Below are 15,590 nucleotides of genomic sequence, written 5' to 3'. Positions count from 1 at the left end.
TACGTCCCAGACATCGGTCTTTCGCTGAGAACCCCGTCGCTCGAACGGATTTGCAACTCGAGTTTGACATCCAGGAAGTTGTAGTTTGAATAAATCAGCATCGACGAGCCGGGCTCCCTAGCTTCTTGACTGATTCCCTCCTGTCGTTGCATCCCGTTGTTGCTTCCCTTGCCAATCCTCGCCGTGACCGATGGCGGCAAGGGGGCCACGACACTTCGGTAGGCGCCACATGATTTGCCCAGAGACTGTGTGGTCGTCCACTTTAGCGAGCGTAGGTTGAACACGCTGATTTGTTCAATATAGTGGTTTGCGCCGTCCTGGCCACCGACGACTATCATCTCTGCACCACCAGCACCATCAATATTGATACCTATTCGGCCTTCGTTTGCGCCGGTGGAGGGATTGTGTTGCAGGGCGGAGAGTGGAGCCCTGTGTGAAGAGAAGGCGGCAGATGAAGAAGTAATACAGGCACAGTGAGCATAGCGGCCCTGTGGATGGTCCTGAGTGGGTATGAAGGTCCATTTCTTGGTAGGAACGTCGTAGATGTAGATATCGGACATGACAGACACATCGCCTTGATCGCTAGCACCAGAATTCCCTGCGCTGGGGGCTGGTGACATGCCGCCGTAGCACACCATTTTTGTATCGCCCAATGGACACATGGAGTGGAAATACCGAGGCGGCGGGATGTCACCATTGGTGTCAAGCTTGGTCCAGTGCCTCCGGATAAGATCCAGCTCGTATAGATCTGCCGTCAAAGGGGTCGGCCGGCTTCGAGACAATATCCTTCCGCCGAACACATACAATTTGTCACCCAAGATAGTCGTCGTAGCTCCAACAAGCGGGTGTGGTTCCCTACCAGTCGTCCGATGAACATTGCACATGAGACCAGACAAATGAGCAGAAGAACCTGACATCTGTGGCGTACCAACTGCAGCTCCCATGGCCGGCGTATTTCTTGCCTGGCTCACCTGTGGCGACGGTCCAGCAGAAAGCGGACCGTTGCTCTTGGGGGTCAGGTTCTCTCTCGTCTCCTCACCCCCATCCTGGGCTCTTGACGCCCCTGGTAGACTGCTTAGACTGCTGCTCATACTGGCATCCGTGGCAAAGTTTTGCCTCCCACCATACATCTGGCTCATTTCCGACGAGCTCGAGTCCATTGTACTTGTCCGGCTATCCATGTTGACTTCGGTATCGAGGATGGTCTCGAGACTTGTGGTCTGGACCTGATTCGCAATCGGAGTGAGCGGCCCAGAGGGCGAGGACTGGTCCGGAGGAGGCTCCGGGAGCGGTTTCTCGAGACTGCTTTGCAAACTCAAACTTCGAGCATGCTGTGGCGTCTGAGATCTTGGAGGTCCAAACAGCGGCGCCGATGCTGTCGCTTTTTCAAGCTGGGGTTCGCCTCTGCCCCTCAGAGCCAACTGTGACGGCTGTCTCCTGAGCTTTACCAAGTCTTCCCGGTTGGGTGTGATCTTCTTGATACCACGATACACGCCTGAGAGGATGTCGGAAGGGGATTTGGTCGGCGGCGAGCGCTCGGGCTCTCGATCTTCAGTCTCGGAGTCGGAGAATCGGGAGAGATCGCCTCCAAGCTTCTGAGGTACCCAACCTGCATTGTCCATCGTGGTTAGCTCGGAACCGAGATCGAGTCAGCTCCTCTCAGCGAGGCATTGGGCTGCTCTAGGTATCTAGACACAATGGAGAAGGGAGGAGGGTCGGGAAGAAGGACACGATATCTGAAGAGGTAGGCGAGAAGAAGAAAGAGGGAAGGGGAGAGAAAAAGAATACGGAAGGAGCGAGGGTAGCAACGATGACGGAGGTGGAAAGAAGCACAAGCCAGCTGGTGGACTCGACTCGGCATTCAAGGCAGGGGCTAAAAAGAGGTCGAGCAACGACAGGCAGGAGCAACCGTCGAATCGAGTCCAGTCGTGTCAGGGTCGCAACCACAGTCGTATTCGATATCGAGGCGAGCCGAACTGACCCAAGAGAGCGGAGCTTCACGATTGCTGGGGTTGGCTTGCTGTGGAATCTGCTCTCCGGTCCCAGGGTCTCGGATTGCTCCCTGAGTGACCGACTGACTGATCGACTTGAAGTGGAGAGGGAGTCGAGGAGGGCTACAAGGGGAAGGGACGGCCGGACGACGACAACAACGACAACGACGAGGGTATCACGACGGGGCCAAGGGGCAGGCAGGCGGAGAAGGGGAAGATGATGGATGGACGAACGAGGGAGGAAGTCAGTTCAGGACGGGACGGGGCATACCTGTGACAGGCAAACGGACTGGGTCTGAGGTTGCAGTGTCTAATTTCCGGGCGTTCGTTCGTCTGGCAGATCACCACTGGACTGCTGCTGCCTTCTCTGGGTTGGGTTCGGTTTTTTCTCTGGCGGTCTCCTCACTGTACATGCAGCACGGTAAAGGTGAGGAGGATAAGAGTGAGGTACGGGGTATGGGTATGGGTATGGTGTATGGGTACGGGTACGGGTAGGGCGGGCAGCTAAGGACAAGGTACTCCTGCTACCCAGCAGCTTAACGTTGAGAGACTAATAAGTACGGCGGTAGTAGTCAAGTAGTCTTAGTAGGTAGGTAGGCAGTAATGGTTGAATGGATAGGAGTCAGACGATGGATGGAGCCAGCGGAGCGGAGCTGATGCTTGTGCGTTCGTGCGTGTGCGTGCGTGCGCGCTGTCTGCTTTTTTTGCGTTCGCACAGACGCCCCCCCTCCCAGAAGAAGAAGAAGAATAAGAGCAAGAACAACAAATGGACGCTTCGATTTTGTCGGTCGGGATGGCACGAGGGAGGACGGACGGACGGACGGACGGACGACGGACTGGGGGGGGGGATGTTCAACGTTCTTCGCTGGTGAGCAAGCGGCGCGCAGAGAAAAGGAGACGGGATCCCTTTTGGGCGTTTGAAAGACGGCCGGAGATTGGACGGCGTGCTCGCTTGCGCTGGCTCGGTGGGCGCCAGGTGGAGGATGGGTGGGTTTGGGTACCTCTTCTTGGGTGTGTACTGTGCTGTGCAGTGCAGTGCAAGCCGGCCCGCCCACCGTGGTGGGGAAGAGGGCCAGAAGAGAAGGGATCCAAGCGCGCGCGGTCTTCAACGTTAGGTAGGGCAGAGTATAATTTAACACGCCGGGTAGTCTACCCAAAAGTGGTGGTTAGTCTGTTGGCTAGCTGCGTTCGAGAAAAGTCAATGGAAGCTTCATAGAGGAGAGACAAGCAGACAAGCATACTGTATCCAGCATACCAGCATACCTTCCTGGGTAATGTAGCAGATAGATGAGCTTCGATGGCAGACTGATAGATGGGTTGGTCAGGCACAGTATCCGTTCTTCACACCTTGACCCGGCTCTCTTGCGGTGAGGCAATCAGCCGCAAAGAGACTAAAGTTGCTAGTAATACCTGTGTGTCACACACCTGCACAGAGTCGAGTGAATGAATGATCGATTGCGTGTTTGCTTATTTGTTTGATTCATACGTAAAAGACTCGTCAACTTGAGAATAGGACAGCGTGGGCATGGAAGAGAAGAAGGAATGCTAGACAAGACAAGGCCATTTCAAACTCAGGAGTCAGGTAGACACCGAGACAAGAGAGGGAAGAATGACTGTTATGTCTCTCGCCATTTTCCATCTCCTCATCTCGTCCTTGTATCTACCGTGCCTACCTCGCCTCGTCCACAGCAACGGCTCGTACTTGGTCTAGCTGAAGATACCTCACCTAGATACACTCATGCATCGCGGACGGGAAGAGGTGCATGAAACCGGGCCTCCAGCCATCCCGCTACCAATTGGGCAATCGGAGCAAGCTAGAAAGGACTGCACAACCCCAGACTACCCCAATCAGTGGCTGGCTGACTGGCCAAAGTAAAGCACAAAATCAGAGAGCACACTATTGGCCAATGCCGAGAAACCATGCAGCTTGAAGCATGCCTCAGGTCGTCCAAAGCCAACTCTCTTACACTTGAGGGGAGGGGACCTCAGGACTTGCGTTGCGGTGTGGTTACTGACTCTGCGAATACCGAAGTTTGTCATACAAATCACGGATATTTACTCTCTTGACAAAGCATCAGCCATGCATTCCTTCCGACGTAGAACAAGAAGGAAAAGACATGCAGCTCCTTTTCTCTTGTGTCTCCGCAATCTGTCGAATCATAACCCAAAACTCCAAACGGAATACTGTACACGCACAGTCCTACCCCGGGCGCGGCGCTTACCTTGGCCCAAGTCATTCATAGATTAGTTGAAGTCTCTTCATCTTTACAATAACAAAGAGGGACAAAGGGACATAGCTTCTAGCATGTCTGTGAAGCTTATTCTTCACAAACAATCCCTAAGATAACAGAAAGCTCTTCAGCTTCGGTTGGATACTTTGCCCAAGTTTCTCATAAATCACAAAAGAGAGTTGCTTCAGACGCAAATGTGGGCTTCTTGGCTGGCTCGTTTCCGTCCGAAACCCAAGAGGCTAAGGTTGAAACACGAAACATGCGACTTCTCCACGTGGTAGAACTGGGTCGCTCCACCATCATTCGGTGCCATCGAAGCGAGACCCCCAAACTGGGATGGAAACCCGGAGCATGGGCAGCCCAGGAGCACTGTACAACTTCCAAGGTTCTTGGATAATCCGTGGGAGCGGTAGAGAATTTTCATTTCCCAACTCAGAACCTCACGGCTGCGAATTCAGAAGACGGATCAGGAAGCTTGAAGATGTCGCTCCGAGTGGTGATATGCGCTATGCAGCTCCGCCGACTCCGTCTCTTCTTCTTCTTTCTTCCCTTCTCATTCTCTTCTCCCGGCTGTCACATTTGTCGCGCGATCGATCTCAATTGGTAGGACCGCTCCCAAGTGCAAGCCGTTCCCCGCCCGCTGAGACGCTGCCCAGGGTTGATGTCTCATTCGCGGACCGCAGCTTCAAGGAGCGGGAAGCGGAGGCCGGCGGCGGGGAGAGTCCATTTGTAGGGCTTCGGAACCAGAGTTTCTGCTGTAGACGATGTTGCCATGTCATTCGGCATATAACCTGCCTCTGCTGATATCAATCATTAATGCAGGATTTCCTTAAGTCTCATGTTAAGTGCTCCAGCGAGCCCGACCGTGGGTTAGGATCCATGTCGGACCCGACAGAATGTCTGCCGGCGGAGCCTCTGAGCCAGCCCAGGGGGGTTGGTCCCCCGTCACCGGCATCGGTTATGTAATTTTGATGACACTGTTCCAAGCCCTGTACCTTTCTTGAACTGTTGAATCTTTGGGATCCTTCAGGGTGTTTCTCCTTCCTAACCGGATTGGGTACCGCCGAGGAGTGCTGCACCGATACCCGTGCCGACCCTATGTGCTCGTCTTACATGACACTGAACGCAAAGAAATTCAGAGCCAATTCTCACTGTCAGAGTCAGAAATGATGGGTTGTGAACGCAAATATTCTCGGATCTGATCTTGTGTGAATGTGGGTTCATGGCTACTGTGTACAATGGGCCCAATTTAGCTGACGCGGGAGCAAGACGCGCAAATGGAAACACTCAATTCTGCAAAGATGGCGTGTGGTATCACAATATTCGTGGTTGCTATTCAACTTCGCTAGCTACCTAAGCGGACAGAGTTCCTCTAGTCTTGCGGACGCTTGCTCCGCCGTCTTTCGACATCTTAGACAGACAAAGTGAAACATTGCTTCTGAAAAGCCCCGTGCCCATTCCCGTCAAGAAATTCTCCCAAAACATTTGCCATTAGCTTTTCAACCCAAACTCTCATCTCTCAACCATCCAACCATGCCACGTCTCAACGAGCCATCCCTTACAGACCAGCAGAGGTCTTCTCCTTGGGCAGAGGGGTGAAGCGCAGGTAGGGCTTGACGGCGCGGAACTCAGGGAACAGCTCCTTGGCCTGCTCGTTCTTGACGGACGGGTGGACAATGACGTCGTCGCCGGGCACCCAGTTGATGGGGGTGGTGACCTTGTGCTTGTCGCCGGTGATGAGGGAGTCGACAATGCGCAGGATCTCGGCAGAGTTACGGCCAGTGGAGGCGGGGTAGCTCAGGATGGTGCGGATGGTCTTCTTGGGGTCGATGACGAAGACGGAGCGGATGGTGAAGGCAATGCCCTTCTCGTCGACGTTGGTGGTGTCTTGGTAGTCGATCCTACAAGGAATATGATGTTAGCAATCTTGCTATATATACACAAATGCGCCACAAAGGCGCAGGCTCAACCTGAGCGTTGGCAACAATCAGGTAGTACTTACATGTCGTAGAGGTAGGCAACCTTGCGCTGCTTGTCAGCGACCATGGGAAAGTTGATGGTGCTGCCGGTGACGTCGGCGACATCCTTGGACCAGCCCTCGTGGCTGTCGACGGTGTTGGCAGACAGACCGAGCAGCTTGACGCCGCGCTTGGCGAACTCGGGCTGCAGACGGGCCATCTCACCGAGCTCGGTGGTGCAGACGGGGGTGTAGTCCTCGGGGTGAGAGAAGAAGACGACCCAGCCGTCGCCAATGTACTCATGGAAGTCAATGGGACCCTTGGTGGTGTCGGCCTGGAAGTTGGGGGCAACAGTGCCCAGGCGAAGGCTAGAGGAAGCTCGTTAGCCATGAATTCACAAGAGCGCATTCAGCTGAGTGCGAAGAGTGTTTGCTATGGCTACGGAGGCGATCTCCGTAGACGGGAGGGAACTTACGGAGCAGCGCGTTCAGCCATTGTGTCTGAGATGGAACAGAGTCGTCTGAAAGAAAGTGAGCTCGAGTAGTTGAACAGCAGAAGAAAAGACTTGGAAAGGGCGCAAGTCAAGCAAGAGGAGAGGATGTTGTGTAGGTAGGACAGAAGGCGGGGGGGATGGTGTGATGCGACGGGCTGGCCAGCTTAAATACCTCCCGTCCTGCTTAGGATGAGGGAGAGGTACCGCGCCGTACCGGAGGTATGTTCTGCACCCTGAGGGAGGTGGAAGACGAGAGAAGGCGAACTGGATCTACTACGTACAGTACCTACCTGTCCGGCGATCCACAGTATCGGGAGGCTAAGACAATGGACAGGCGGCCAGCTTGTTTTGTTGGCTCGGAGATGGCATGTTCAAGTCGGGATTTGCTCTACTCTGGCTCGTCTGGATATGGTACTATGTGATTAATAAATGCTCCGTTTGTACACGTAATAGACGCCAGATATTACACCTAATAATAAAGTACTTGGCTGCTTTAGACAGCCCTTAGGTCTGACAGAGGGAAGGGAAGTAAGACGGAGCAGGAGACCAGTCTTCGTAACCACAAGTTAAAGCTACCTTAGCCACCCCTCTTCTTCTGTCTTTCTCCCACCATCAGTCTTCACCCTCTTCTTGCCATTCTGTGACCAGAAGAACCTGACGAGCTCTAGAAAATGTCAGTCGGGCCATGTGAGGAAGCAGGACAAGAACCCTGGAGGCCCTCCTCGCCCCCCTGACGGGCCAATTGGCGTCCAGGGCGGCCCCGAGTCGCAGAGAAGACGCAAAAAGCTCAGAGGATGATGAGATGTCGATGCCCCTCAGTGCGGCCAACGTGGGGAAAAGCTGCCAGAGGAACTGCCCCTCACTAACCCCTCCCGGAATAGCCTCAGATTGCGCGATCGCCCGCCTCTGCCATTGGCCACTCCCACGATTACCTAACCCCGGCGGGGCCTGCCGTGACCCAGCAGCCCTCCATCCCATCCCAGAGGCACTATCGACACTGGTATTGCCTCTTCGAGCAGGGTAGTGCCTGAATGAGTAGTGACAAGCAGGGAGCTTGCTCATTGCGTTACCTAAGGTGTGTTCCAAGAGTAGGAACAAGGGTGCGGCCGCGGGCATGTGAAAGAGAAATTGGATTTCATCACGAATATGAGTTGAGCTACACGTCCAAGGAGTAATAATACTCTGTTTCCTAATCGCAATCGTCCAAGCATGTGCACTTTTCCAGACGTTTGGTACCATGACACGCCACATCGACCAAGGAGTAACTTATTTACAAATACATCGTATTTAGGTGGCAAGGCTCTACTCGCTATAACTTGACCTTTCCTATGTTTAGACCTTCCCAGTCATCTTGGGAAAACCTCACATATGTACCGTCCCTCAGCCAATACACATCGTCGCCGGCTGTATGTTGCGGATCGACGCCCGCCTGTCGTAGGTTATGCTTCTGTTGCTTATTTGTCCCCGTCGTTTGCATGCCCGTGTCCTTCATGAGCCTGAGGTAGACCGGGAGAGCATATTTCGGTAACCGCTCTCTCACATGGTCTGCCAGACTCCTCAGCACTACCTCATCCGGCTCACTAGCAAACACGATGGCCGCGCAGCCAATACGCCCGTCATGGCGCGGGAGCTGTACTCCATAGACGTTTGCCTCTCGAACGGCAGGGTGTAGCCCGATGACCTGGCTGACCTCTGCCGTGGAGACGTTCTCGCCCTTCCACCGGAATGTATCACCTATGCGGTCGTTGAAATATAGCAGTCCGTCAATCTTCCGCATCACGTCGCCCGTCCTGAACCAGGCATCGCCTTTTCTGAACACATTGCGCATGACCTTCTCGCTGGTCGCCTTCCTGTTTCCGTAGTATCCCTGAAAGCGCTTCTCTACATCATCAGGAAGCCGAAACAGGAATTCGCCCGGCTCGCCGCTCTTTGCCTCCCGGCAGAATCCAGTCTTGGGGTCGCGGAACGGCAGATCGGTCTCGAAGTCGATCTCGACGAGCCCAACGTTAAGGCCCACAAGGACATTATATAGCGACCCGTTACGCCCCACTGCGCCCATAGTCAAGTCGTTTCTCGACAAGTTCCAAGTTGCAAAGGACCCTTCTGTGGCGCCGTAGAACTCGGTGATGGTATCGATCCCGAAGCGATCTTTGAACTTGTTCCAGACGTCCGGCCGCAACCCGTTGCCGTAAGCAAGCCGCACCCGGTGTTTCTTGTCCAGGTTCTCGCCGGTGGCGGGATCGATGTCTGGAGGCGCAGCGAGCAGGTAACGGCATGTTTCGCCGACATACAGGATCATAGTCGCATTGAAGCGCCGTGCCTCACGCCAAAAGGTCTTGGTGGAAAACTTGGCACCGAGGGCAAGGGTAGCTCCAAGCAACAAGACATTGGCGAACCACATGATCGTTGCTGATGAGTGATAGAGCGGCATACACTGAAGAAATGGTTAGCTGTCGTGAAAAGGACATGGCTTCCAACATTAATGCATGACTTACATTATAGTATACCTCGCCCGGCTTGGTGCCAATAAGCCGGGCCGAGAAGCCTCCTGCGGCATGTAGTTTGCCCCACGACACCATGGCGGCCTTTGGTAGGCCCGTCGTGCCAGAGGTGTAGATGAGCAAAGCCATTGTCTCCACCTTATCGCCATTGCGCAGGTCGTCCGGGAAGCGTTTAGGCTCAGTATTTGCAATCTGCTGAGCGCAGTCGGTAGAGAAGATGTGGAAGTGTAGGTTTGGCAGCTCCTTGCGCACATGTTCGTCAACATTGTGAGCAACAGAGTGGTCAACGAGACAGAGTGCGCAGCCTGCCGCCTTGAGGCAGTGTGCGAGGGCATGGCCAGTCAAGTTGTAGTTCATGAAAGCCGGCTTTGCGCCGATAGCCCATAGGCCGAGCCAGACGAAGACGTAAACATCGCTATTGGGGAAGTCCATTCCGACAATCTCCCCCTTTCTGATGTCAAACTTTGCCTTGAGCCAGCTGCCATATCGCAGTACGATCTCATAGGTCTGGGCATAGCTGTAGGTCTTATCTTCAAATAGGAGGAAGGGCCGGTCGGCGGACTTCTTGGACAATGCCTGAGATTCGAGATCGTAGTAGAGACTCAATCGACCATTGTATTGGCGCCAATACATCTGAGTCACGGTAGGAAGGATAGAGTTGAACATGCGCAGGTCGTACCACAGGGACAACCGCGCGTTAAGATATGCGGCCCCGGCCGCGGCCGCAGGCACGGTCAAGGCGAGAGGAGCTACAAAGACGGCAGAACGTTAGCCATTGGCAACCTAGAGGAGGGCCTCGATGATTGGGGACGTGGTGACATCTAAAATTAAGACGGAGGCAGGACGACATACCTGGCATCTTGGTGACTTGAGGAGCCTGTTACGTCGGAACAGCCGGCGCGCGATACAAGTGTGAATGTGGCCAACTATTTGGATATCTCTGATCAATGCGGTCTATTTCGAGGCTCTAGTTGAAGAGAAAGGGGGTATCATGGGTATGCAAAAGTGAATAGTGAGAATAGTGAACCAAGAAAGAATCGCTAAAGAGCAGAGAGTCCTCCTGCAGGACAAGATGGCCAGTGTTCCGGTATACGTAGCGGGGCTCTCGGTAGATATGATTCCTTCACGCCTCGACCGAGCTCGATAGAGCCAATATTCTACCAATCGAAGCGGTGGCCAGGAGCCGTCGAGGGAAGGAGAGTCGAGGTGAGTCGTCGAGGTTGTGGTGGTGGCCAGGGCATCTTCAGTTGGTCGGAGTGGCATGATACGCGTGATACGTAAGTGTGAGGTGAGGTAAGGCGCTGCACTTGGAAGCTCAAGACAATGTGGAGCTCGAGCGTTGGTGGTGCTGCTTCTGGGCAGGCTTTCAGATGCTCTGCCTCGGTTGCGCAAATGTCGCCCAAATTATCACTTGACAGCCCCTAGCGGCCAGCTTCTCAGCACACTACAGGGCCGGAGGGCGGGGTTGAAGGTTGAACGGGCACAACCCCCACCATCGGTTACATTTAACCTCCCGTCCGTGTTAGCGACCACCTTGTATACCTTACCTACCTTAGAGCTTAGGTATCATGTCCTTGGTATGCCATGATATCGTCTCGACCTTGAAAAGGCCTTTTCCTTTTTGAGCCGCTGATCGCGCGCATCGTTTCTCGGAATGATGCTTGCTGGGTTGCATTTCCAAGGACGGGCAAATATTGTGAAGAGGTTCGCGTGTACTGTAGCTGTTATCGCTATCTCCACGTGCTGCGCTACCTGCCGTCCCTGGACCAGTCGAATCCCTGACCTACCTAACAAATGCCAGCTAAGCAGTTCGCGTGCAACCTTAATGCAAGGCCCCCAGATCTGTGAATAGCTTCCAAGACTTGAACGCGTTGTAGGGGCCTCCAGACGCCAGTCCAATGCCGCCATGTCCGTCCGAATGCGCACCAAGGCCGACACGGCGGCGGCTGATGCGCCAACCATCTCCTCAAATTCACCGCCGATAGACACCACCGCCGGCACCGCCAGCGCCGGCACATCACCCAAGGAGCCTCCTCCCGAGAAGCCCGCAGACACCAAGCGGCGTTCTCTCGTCATTCTCTCCTTCTGGCTCATCATACTCTGCCTGGGTCTCCCAATATGGTGGAAGACTACCACGATATACCGGGCCAATCTGCCCCTGGACGAGATGATGGAATGGGCCGACGGCAAGGTCTGTACAGACCATCTTGAGAACTCTTCCCCCTTTGCTGACACATACATGCTCTAGGCTTGCCGTCCTGTCTTTCCGCTGCGCATATCGATCCAGGCCAGCCAGCTACAAGAACAGGAGGCTCAGAACCTCTTGCGGCTCACTCAGCACGCTCTCGACGACCTAAATGACTTTTCAGGACACCACCTACGGCTGCAATTGTCGCCCCGCCAGGGCGATGATGCTGCCCACCATGACGATGTTGCCCTGACGGTGCGGCTGACTCCGGGCGAGGCTACCACATCTTCTCTACACCCATATTCCCCCTATCTCGACATCACATATCCGCCAAACTCAATACCTTCCGCCGCCTCCGCCTCGTCATCACTTGCAACCTACGTAGCTACCCAGCTGCGCACGACATTTGCTGAAGAGCAGGCCATCATCTCCTACCTGCTTTCCACCTCTTCCGCCCAGACCGACCAGAGACAACCGAGCATTTCCCCGGATGCTGCCGAGAGTGTTGCGAAGCGGACAACGCGCTCTCTTAAATACTCCCCGACCTACCATCTCACCTTTTCCCTCTTCACGAGTGGACCCGCGCCTAGCAGCTGGGATATCGAGGCAGCCGTGGCAGAGTATATGAAACCGGTCCTGGATGTACTTGGCCCTATTCACAACTTCACAATTGATACCCAGGTCCAACTCTATGCACAGCCGGGAGTTGGAACCAATGTCCTAAGCAAGGATGACTTGTCATCATTCATCAATGCGGCAGAGTGGCCCCTATCACCTTCCATTGGCGGGGCTCCGACAGTCAATTTCATTGTCTTTGTCGGCAACCAGACCATTGGCTTCGATATCAGGCCGTCCGATGATGACCCTAACGTCGTAGTTGTGTCTGGCACATCACAGTCCTGGTTGATCCCGCAATGGGGCACAGTCTACCTCCTTCCCATGGACTACGATAAAACCCACGTGCCGGTGTCGGATCTCAAACAACCGCTGCTTACCTTCACCAACCACCTGCTCTCACTCTTGGGCACCCCTTCATCAGGATCTCTCCCGTTGCGTCTTGGCACATTGTCCCGTGTGCGATCTGCAGATCTCCTTCTCCGAGCCTCCAGCACTCTAGGGTCTCTTGCCCGGCTCTCGCTTGCCCTACCTTCCATCAGCATTCCGTCATCTGTGGCTGACGGAGTCTCGACCACGATGCAGCATCTGCGCATGGCTTGCGATTCTTTGGGCGGCTCGGATGGGCTAGCCCATGCGCTCATCGCGGAAGCAGAAGCTGAACGCGCCTTCTTCGAGAAGAGCATGGTTGGACAACTCTATTTCCCAGACGAGCACAAGATTGCCGTGTACCTGCCCTTGTTAGGACCCGTGGGTGTCCCCCTAGTAATGGGACTGCTGAATGAATTGAAAGCATGGAGGAAACGCAGGAAGGCAGCTGGAGAAGCCAAGTAACAGAGTAAAGTTGAATAATTGTAAAATATAGAACGTGTAACGAATGACTCAACACATCATTGTTGAACTAGTGATGTGGCATATGACCTGATGATACACACTTGCTGCGTTGTCTTCAAGCAGTCTTGACGTGCTCTTGAATCATCAAGTCCGCTAGCTGTTTGCCACCTCGTTGCAACCAACCCTGCTACACAATCTTGTGGCCGACCTAGAAATAGTGGACGTGATCCATCTTCAGTGATTAGCTTCACTGCTATAGCATCATCTTGTTGAGAGTCGTCCGTTTTCATCTGCTTTACGCTGTGTCTTGTCAGCCACCCACTTTCAATGTTTATTTTTGTTTTCTCATTTGAGGAGTTTCGAGTTACAGCCGTCTGAAAGGTCAGTTTCAGGTGACAATGTGCTGGTGATTGTTGTTCATGTCTCGTAGAGCACATTGTCTTGATGTTCTGCCACGTGTGCTTTTGAAGATGGATGGATTCTGAAGAATATTAGTACAATCACCAAAGATCTATTCAATGGAATACCTATAAAAGTCAGAACTTCTTCCTGTAGTCCTCTCCATAATAAATATTGCCGAAGTCAATAAACTATCCTTTGACTACTGTTCCGCAAAATGTCACATTCCAATAGCGAGTGCTCTTTCAACGAGAGCTCTTCTAGTGAGAGTTCTGAATTTTCCATCGTCTCAGAAGTTCCCCCTTCGCTTGCTGATGACAAGCACACAATCAAGGTTTGTCATACAATGCTGGTCCCCGTCGAGATCCATCTGCTGAACATCCGCTAGAAAGCTTATCTGTCCCTCCGAGACAACATCGAGCGATGGGTTTTCCAACATATTGATGAAGATATTGACCTTAGCAAAGTCTTTTGGCAACTTAACAATACGTGGAATAAGCGCGGAGATCGACCGTTGACGCGTACATTCAAGATCGCCGATGAGGAAGAGCCTCGTGAGGCGTTCAGAGACTTTGTACGTCACTTTTCCCATGGGGATAAGAGAGTCTTCATCGCTATGTGGATCATGTACCTGCTCGAAGAACAGTTGTTGCACCGCGGGATCCCATTGGGCTTCACAGAGTCTGAGGAGAATCTTGTTGAAAATGTCAGACGTTCCCTTTTGGAAGCTGACCCATACAGAGGTAGGTAAAAGACTTCAGCGACCTATTCTTCCTAAACAATCGCACAACAACTTATAACGCCATACAAAATCCAACTTTTCTGAGACTAGGTTGAACGCTAATAGTACTTCGCAGGTGATCTCGAGTTCTGTGACTGGCGGGAGGTTCTCATTCGCACTCGGTCTTCTTTCTCTGAGCCGGACAGGCCTTCTCTAGAGAACAAACAGTTGAACGCACGACTTGGGAAAATCGTGGCTGACCTCTCTACTGTCTTGCCCCAAGTCAAGGGTATTTGCTTGTCTGAGCTCACAGAGGGTGTTCTCAAACCAGCGTACTCTCTGGTTAAAACAATGCAGAGCTCACTCACTGCCTTCCATTTTGCTAGAATGAAAACGAATTACGGCCAAGACGTGAACTCTCAACGGGTGAGCGCCGAAGAGCTAGCAAAGTTCACGCTACGAAGTTTGCGGTCCGGGAAGAATGTAGAAATCGAGGACATAACACGTATTCTCCATGCTCTCTACCCAGCGCTAGCAGTCAATGACTACGGGTTTGCCAACTGGGAGACGCTGGTGCCGCCTGTCATTCTTGTTGACGAGCCCGTTCCAATTCCTGCAGACGTTTTGAGTCGCATCGAGTCGAAATAGGTTTGAAATTTGAAGCATGAACTTGCTTGTGCATCTTTCTGAAGGCGAAGAGCGGCGTTTCCTAGAGTTGTTTTGAAGTAGCTCTATTATCGTTGAGAACTAAGTTTGTTTGTCTATTTGTTTCTGTCAAAATATCCCTTGGAGTGATGTTTGCTCATGCATGCGATGAATCACTGCTTCTTGCGATTATTCCGGGAAATCGAGCCTAATCAATCATCCTCTTGCCCTGCAGCACACCACAGCAGCTTCTACTATTGATCAGACTTCTAGTAAATAGTGGCAATGGGTAAAATTGATTGAGTTTCTCACGGAGTTCCGTCCTGAGGTCCAATTTCTGATGTTCTACTTAGAGGTCCTTCATCCAAATAATAATCCAAATCCTGGCGAAGGGTTGACAAAGTCACCCCACCAAATATCTTGCCCGGAATTCTGGTCTACTGCGTCCCACACGGTCTCCAAAAGTTCAATCGCGGTTTGGTTGAGCCAAAGCCCAGATCTTTTGGTCCATCTCTCACAGAAATCAATAGCAATGCGGCGGAAACGAAACGAGTCGATCTCGCAAGCTGCTAGGAAAAGGGGGAGGAGGGCTTGCTTTTGTACGTTAGACTCTGAAGGGATCTCGTGAACGAGCCACAGAATCTCTTCTGCAAGCACACGAGCCTTTCGTCTGGCTGCCTCTCCATGATGAAATACTCTGGTGCAATAGAGCAGTAGCCCGAGCCTCCAACAGTCTGCAAGGGCGGAAATGTCTTTGTCAGCGATTCCTTGTTCGGTCTCAAAGTCAGCGAGCCAGAGTTTCATCTCGAGGCCGGCCACATGTCCATCTGAGAGAAAAGACGTATGCGCTGCGGCTTCGGCAATATCGTACATATGCAGAAACGCGGCGTCCGGGAAGCCATTGAGTGCAAGGAAGCTCCACTGCGAGTCATTCTTCATGACAGGATGTATTCGATGTATTCTCGTGGAAAAACAGGGTCTCCGCGTGAAAGCAGAGCAATGATTGTGTCGTAC

General features: G+C 53.0%; 3 protein-coding genes across 3 annotated transcripts; 1 reads left to right on the top strand and 2 right to left on the bottom strand.

Annotated features, from left to right (window-relative positions):
* Window positions 1-5,780: 5,780 nt before the first annotated feature.
* UCRPA7_2150 (putative mitochondrial peroxiredoxin prx1 protein) lies at window positions 5,781-6,675 on the bottom strand (the record flags this gene model as incomplete). The annotated part of the gene is made up of 3 exons (XM_007914725.1): window positions 5,781-6,123; window positions 6,225-6,548; window positions 6,656-6,675. 3 exons carry the CDS (start codon window positions 6,673-6,675, stop codon window positions 5,781-5,783), a joined length of 687 nt encoding a protein of 228 aa, XP_007912916.1.
* Window positions 6,676-7,982: 1,307 nt separating this feature from the next.
* Window positions 7,983-10,033, bottom strand: UCRPA7_2149 (putative fatty acid transporter protein; the record flags this gene model as incomplete). Its single annotated transcript, XM_007914724.1, has 3 exons — window positions 7,983-9,107; window positions 9,169-9,923; window positions 10,027-10,033. 3 exons carry the CDS (start codon window positions 10,031-10,033, stop codon window positions 7,983-7,985), a joined length of 1,887 nt encoding a protein of 628 aa, XP_007912915.1.
* Window positions 10,034-11,080: 1,047 nt separating this feature from the next.
* UCRPA7_2148 (putative phosphatidylinositol-glycan biosynthesis class s protein) lies at window positions 11,081-12,811 on the top strand (the record flags this gene model as incomplete). The annotated part of the gene is made up of 2 exons (XM_007914723.1): window positions 11,081-11,365; window positions 11,423-12,811. 2 exons carry the CDS (start codon window positions 11,081-11,083, stop codon window positions 12,809-12,811), a joined length of 1,674 nt encoding a protein of 557 aa, XP_007912914.1.
* Between the last annotated feature and the right edge of the window lie 2,779 nt (window positions 12,812-15,590).

Source organism: Phaeoacremonium minimum (genome assembly GCF_000392275.1).
Source record: "Phaeoacremonium minimum UCRPA7 unplaced genomic scaffold PA7_03_scaffold_149, whole genome shotgun sequence".
Classification (NCBI taxonomy): Eukaryota; Fungi; Ascomycota; class Sordariomycetes; order Togniniales; family Togniniaceae; genus Phaeoacremonium; species Phaeoacremonium minimum.
Note: the sequence above shows the minus strand (reverse complement) of the source record. Positions and strands in the feature narration are given on the sequence as shown.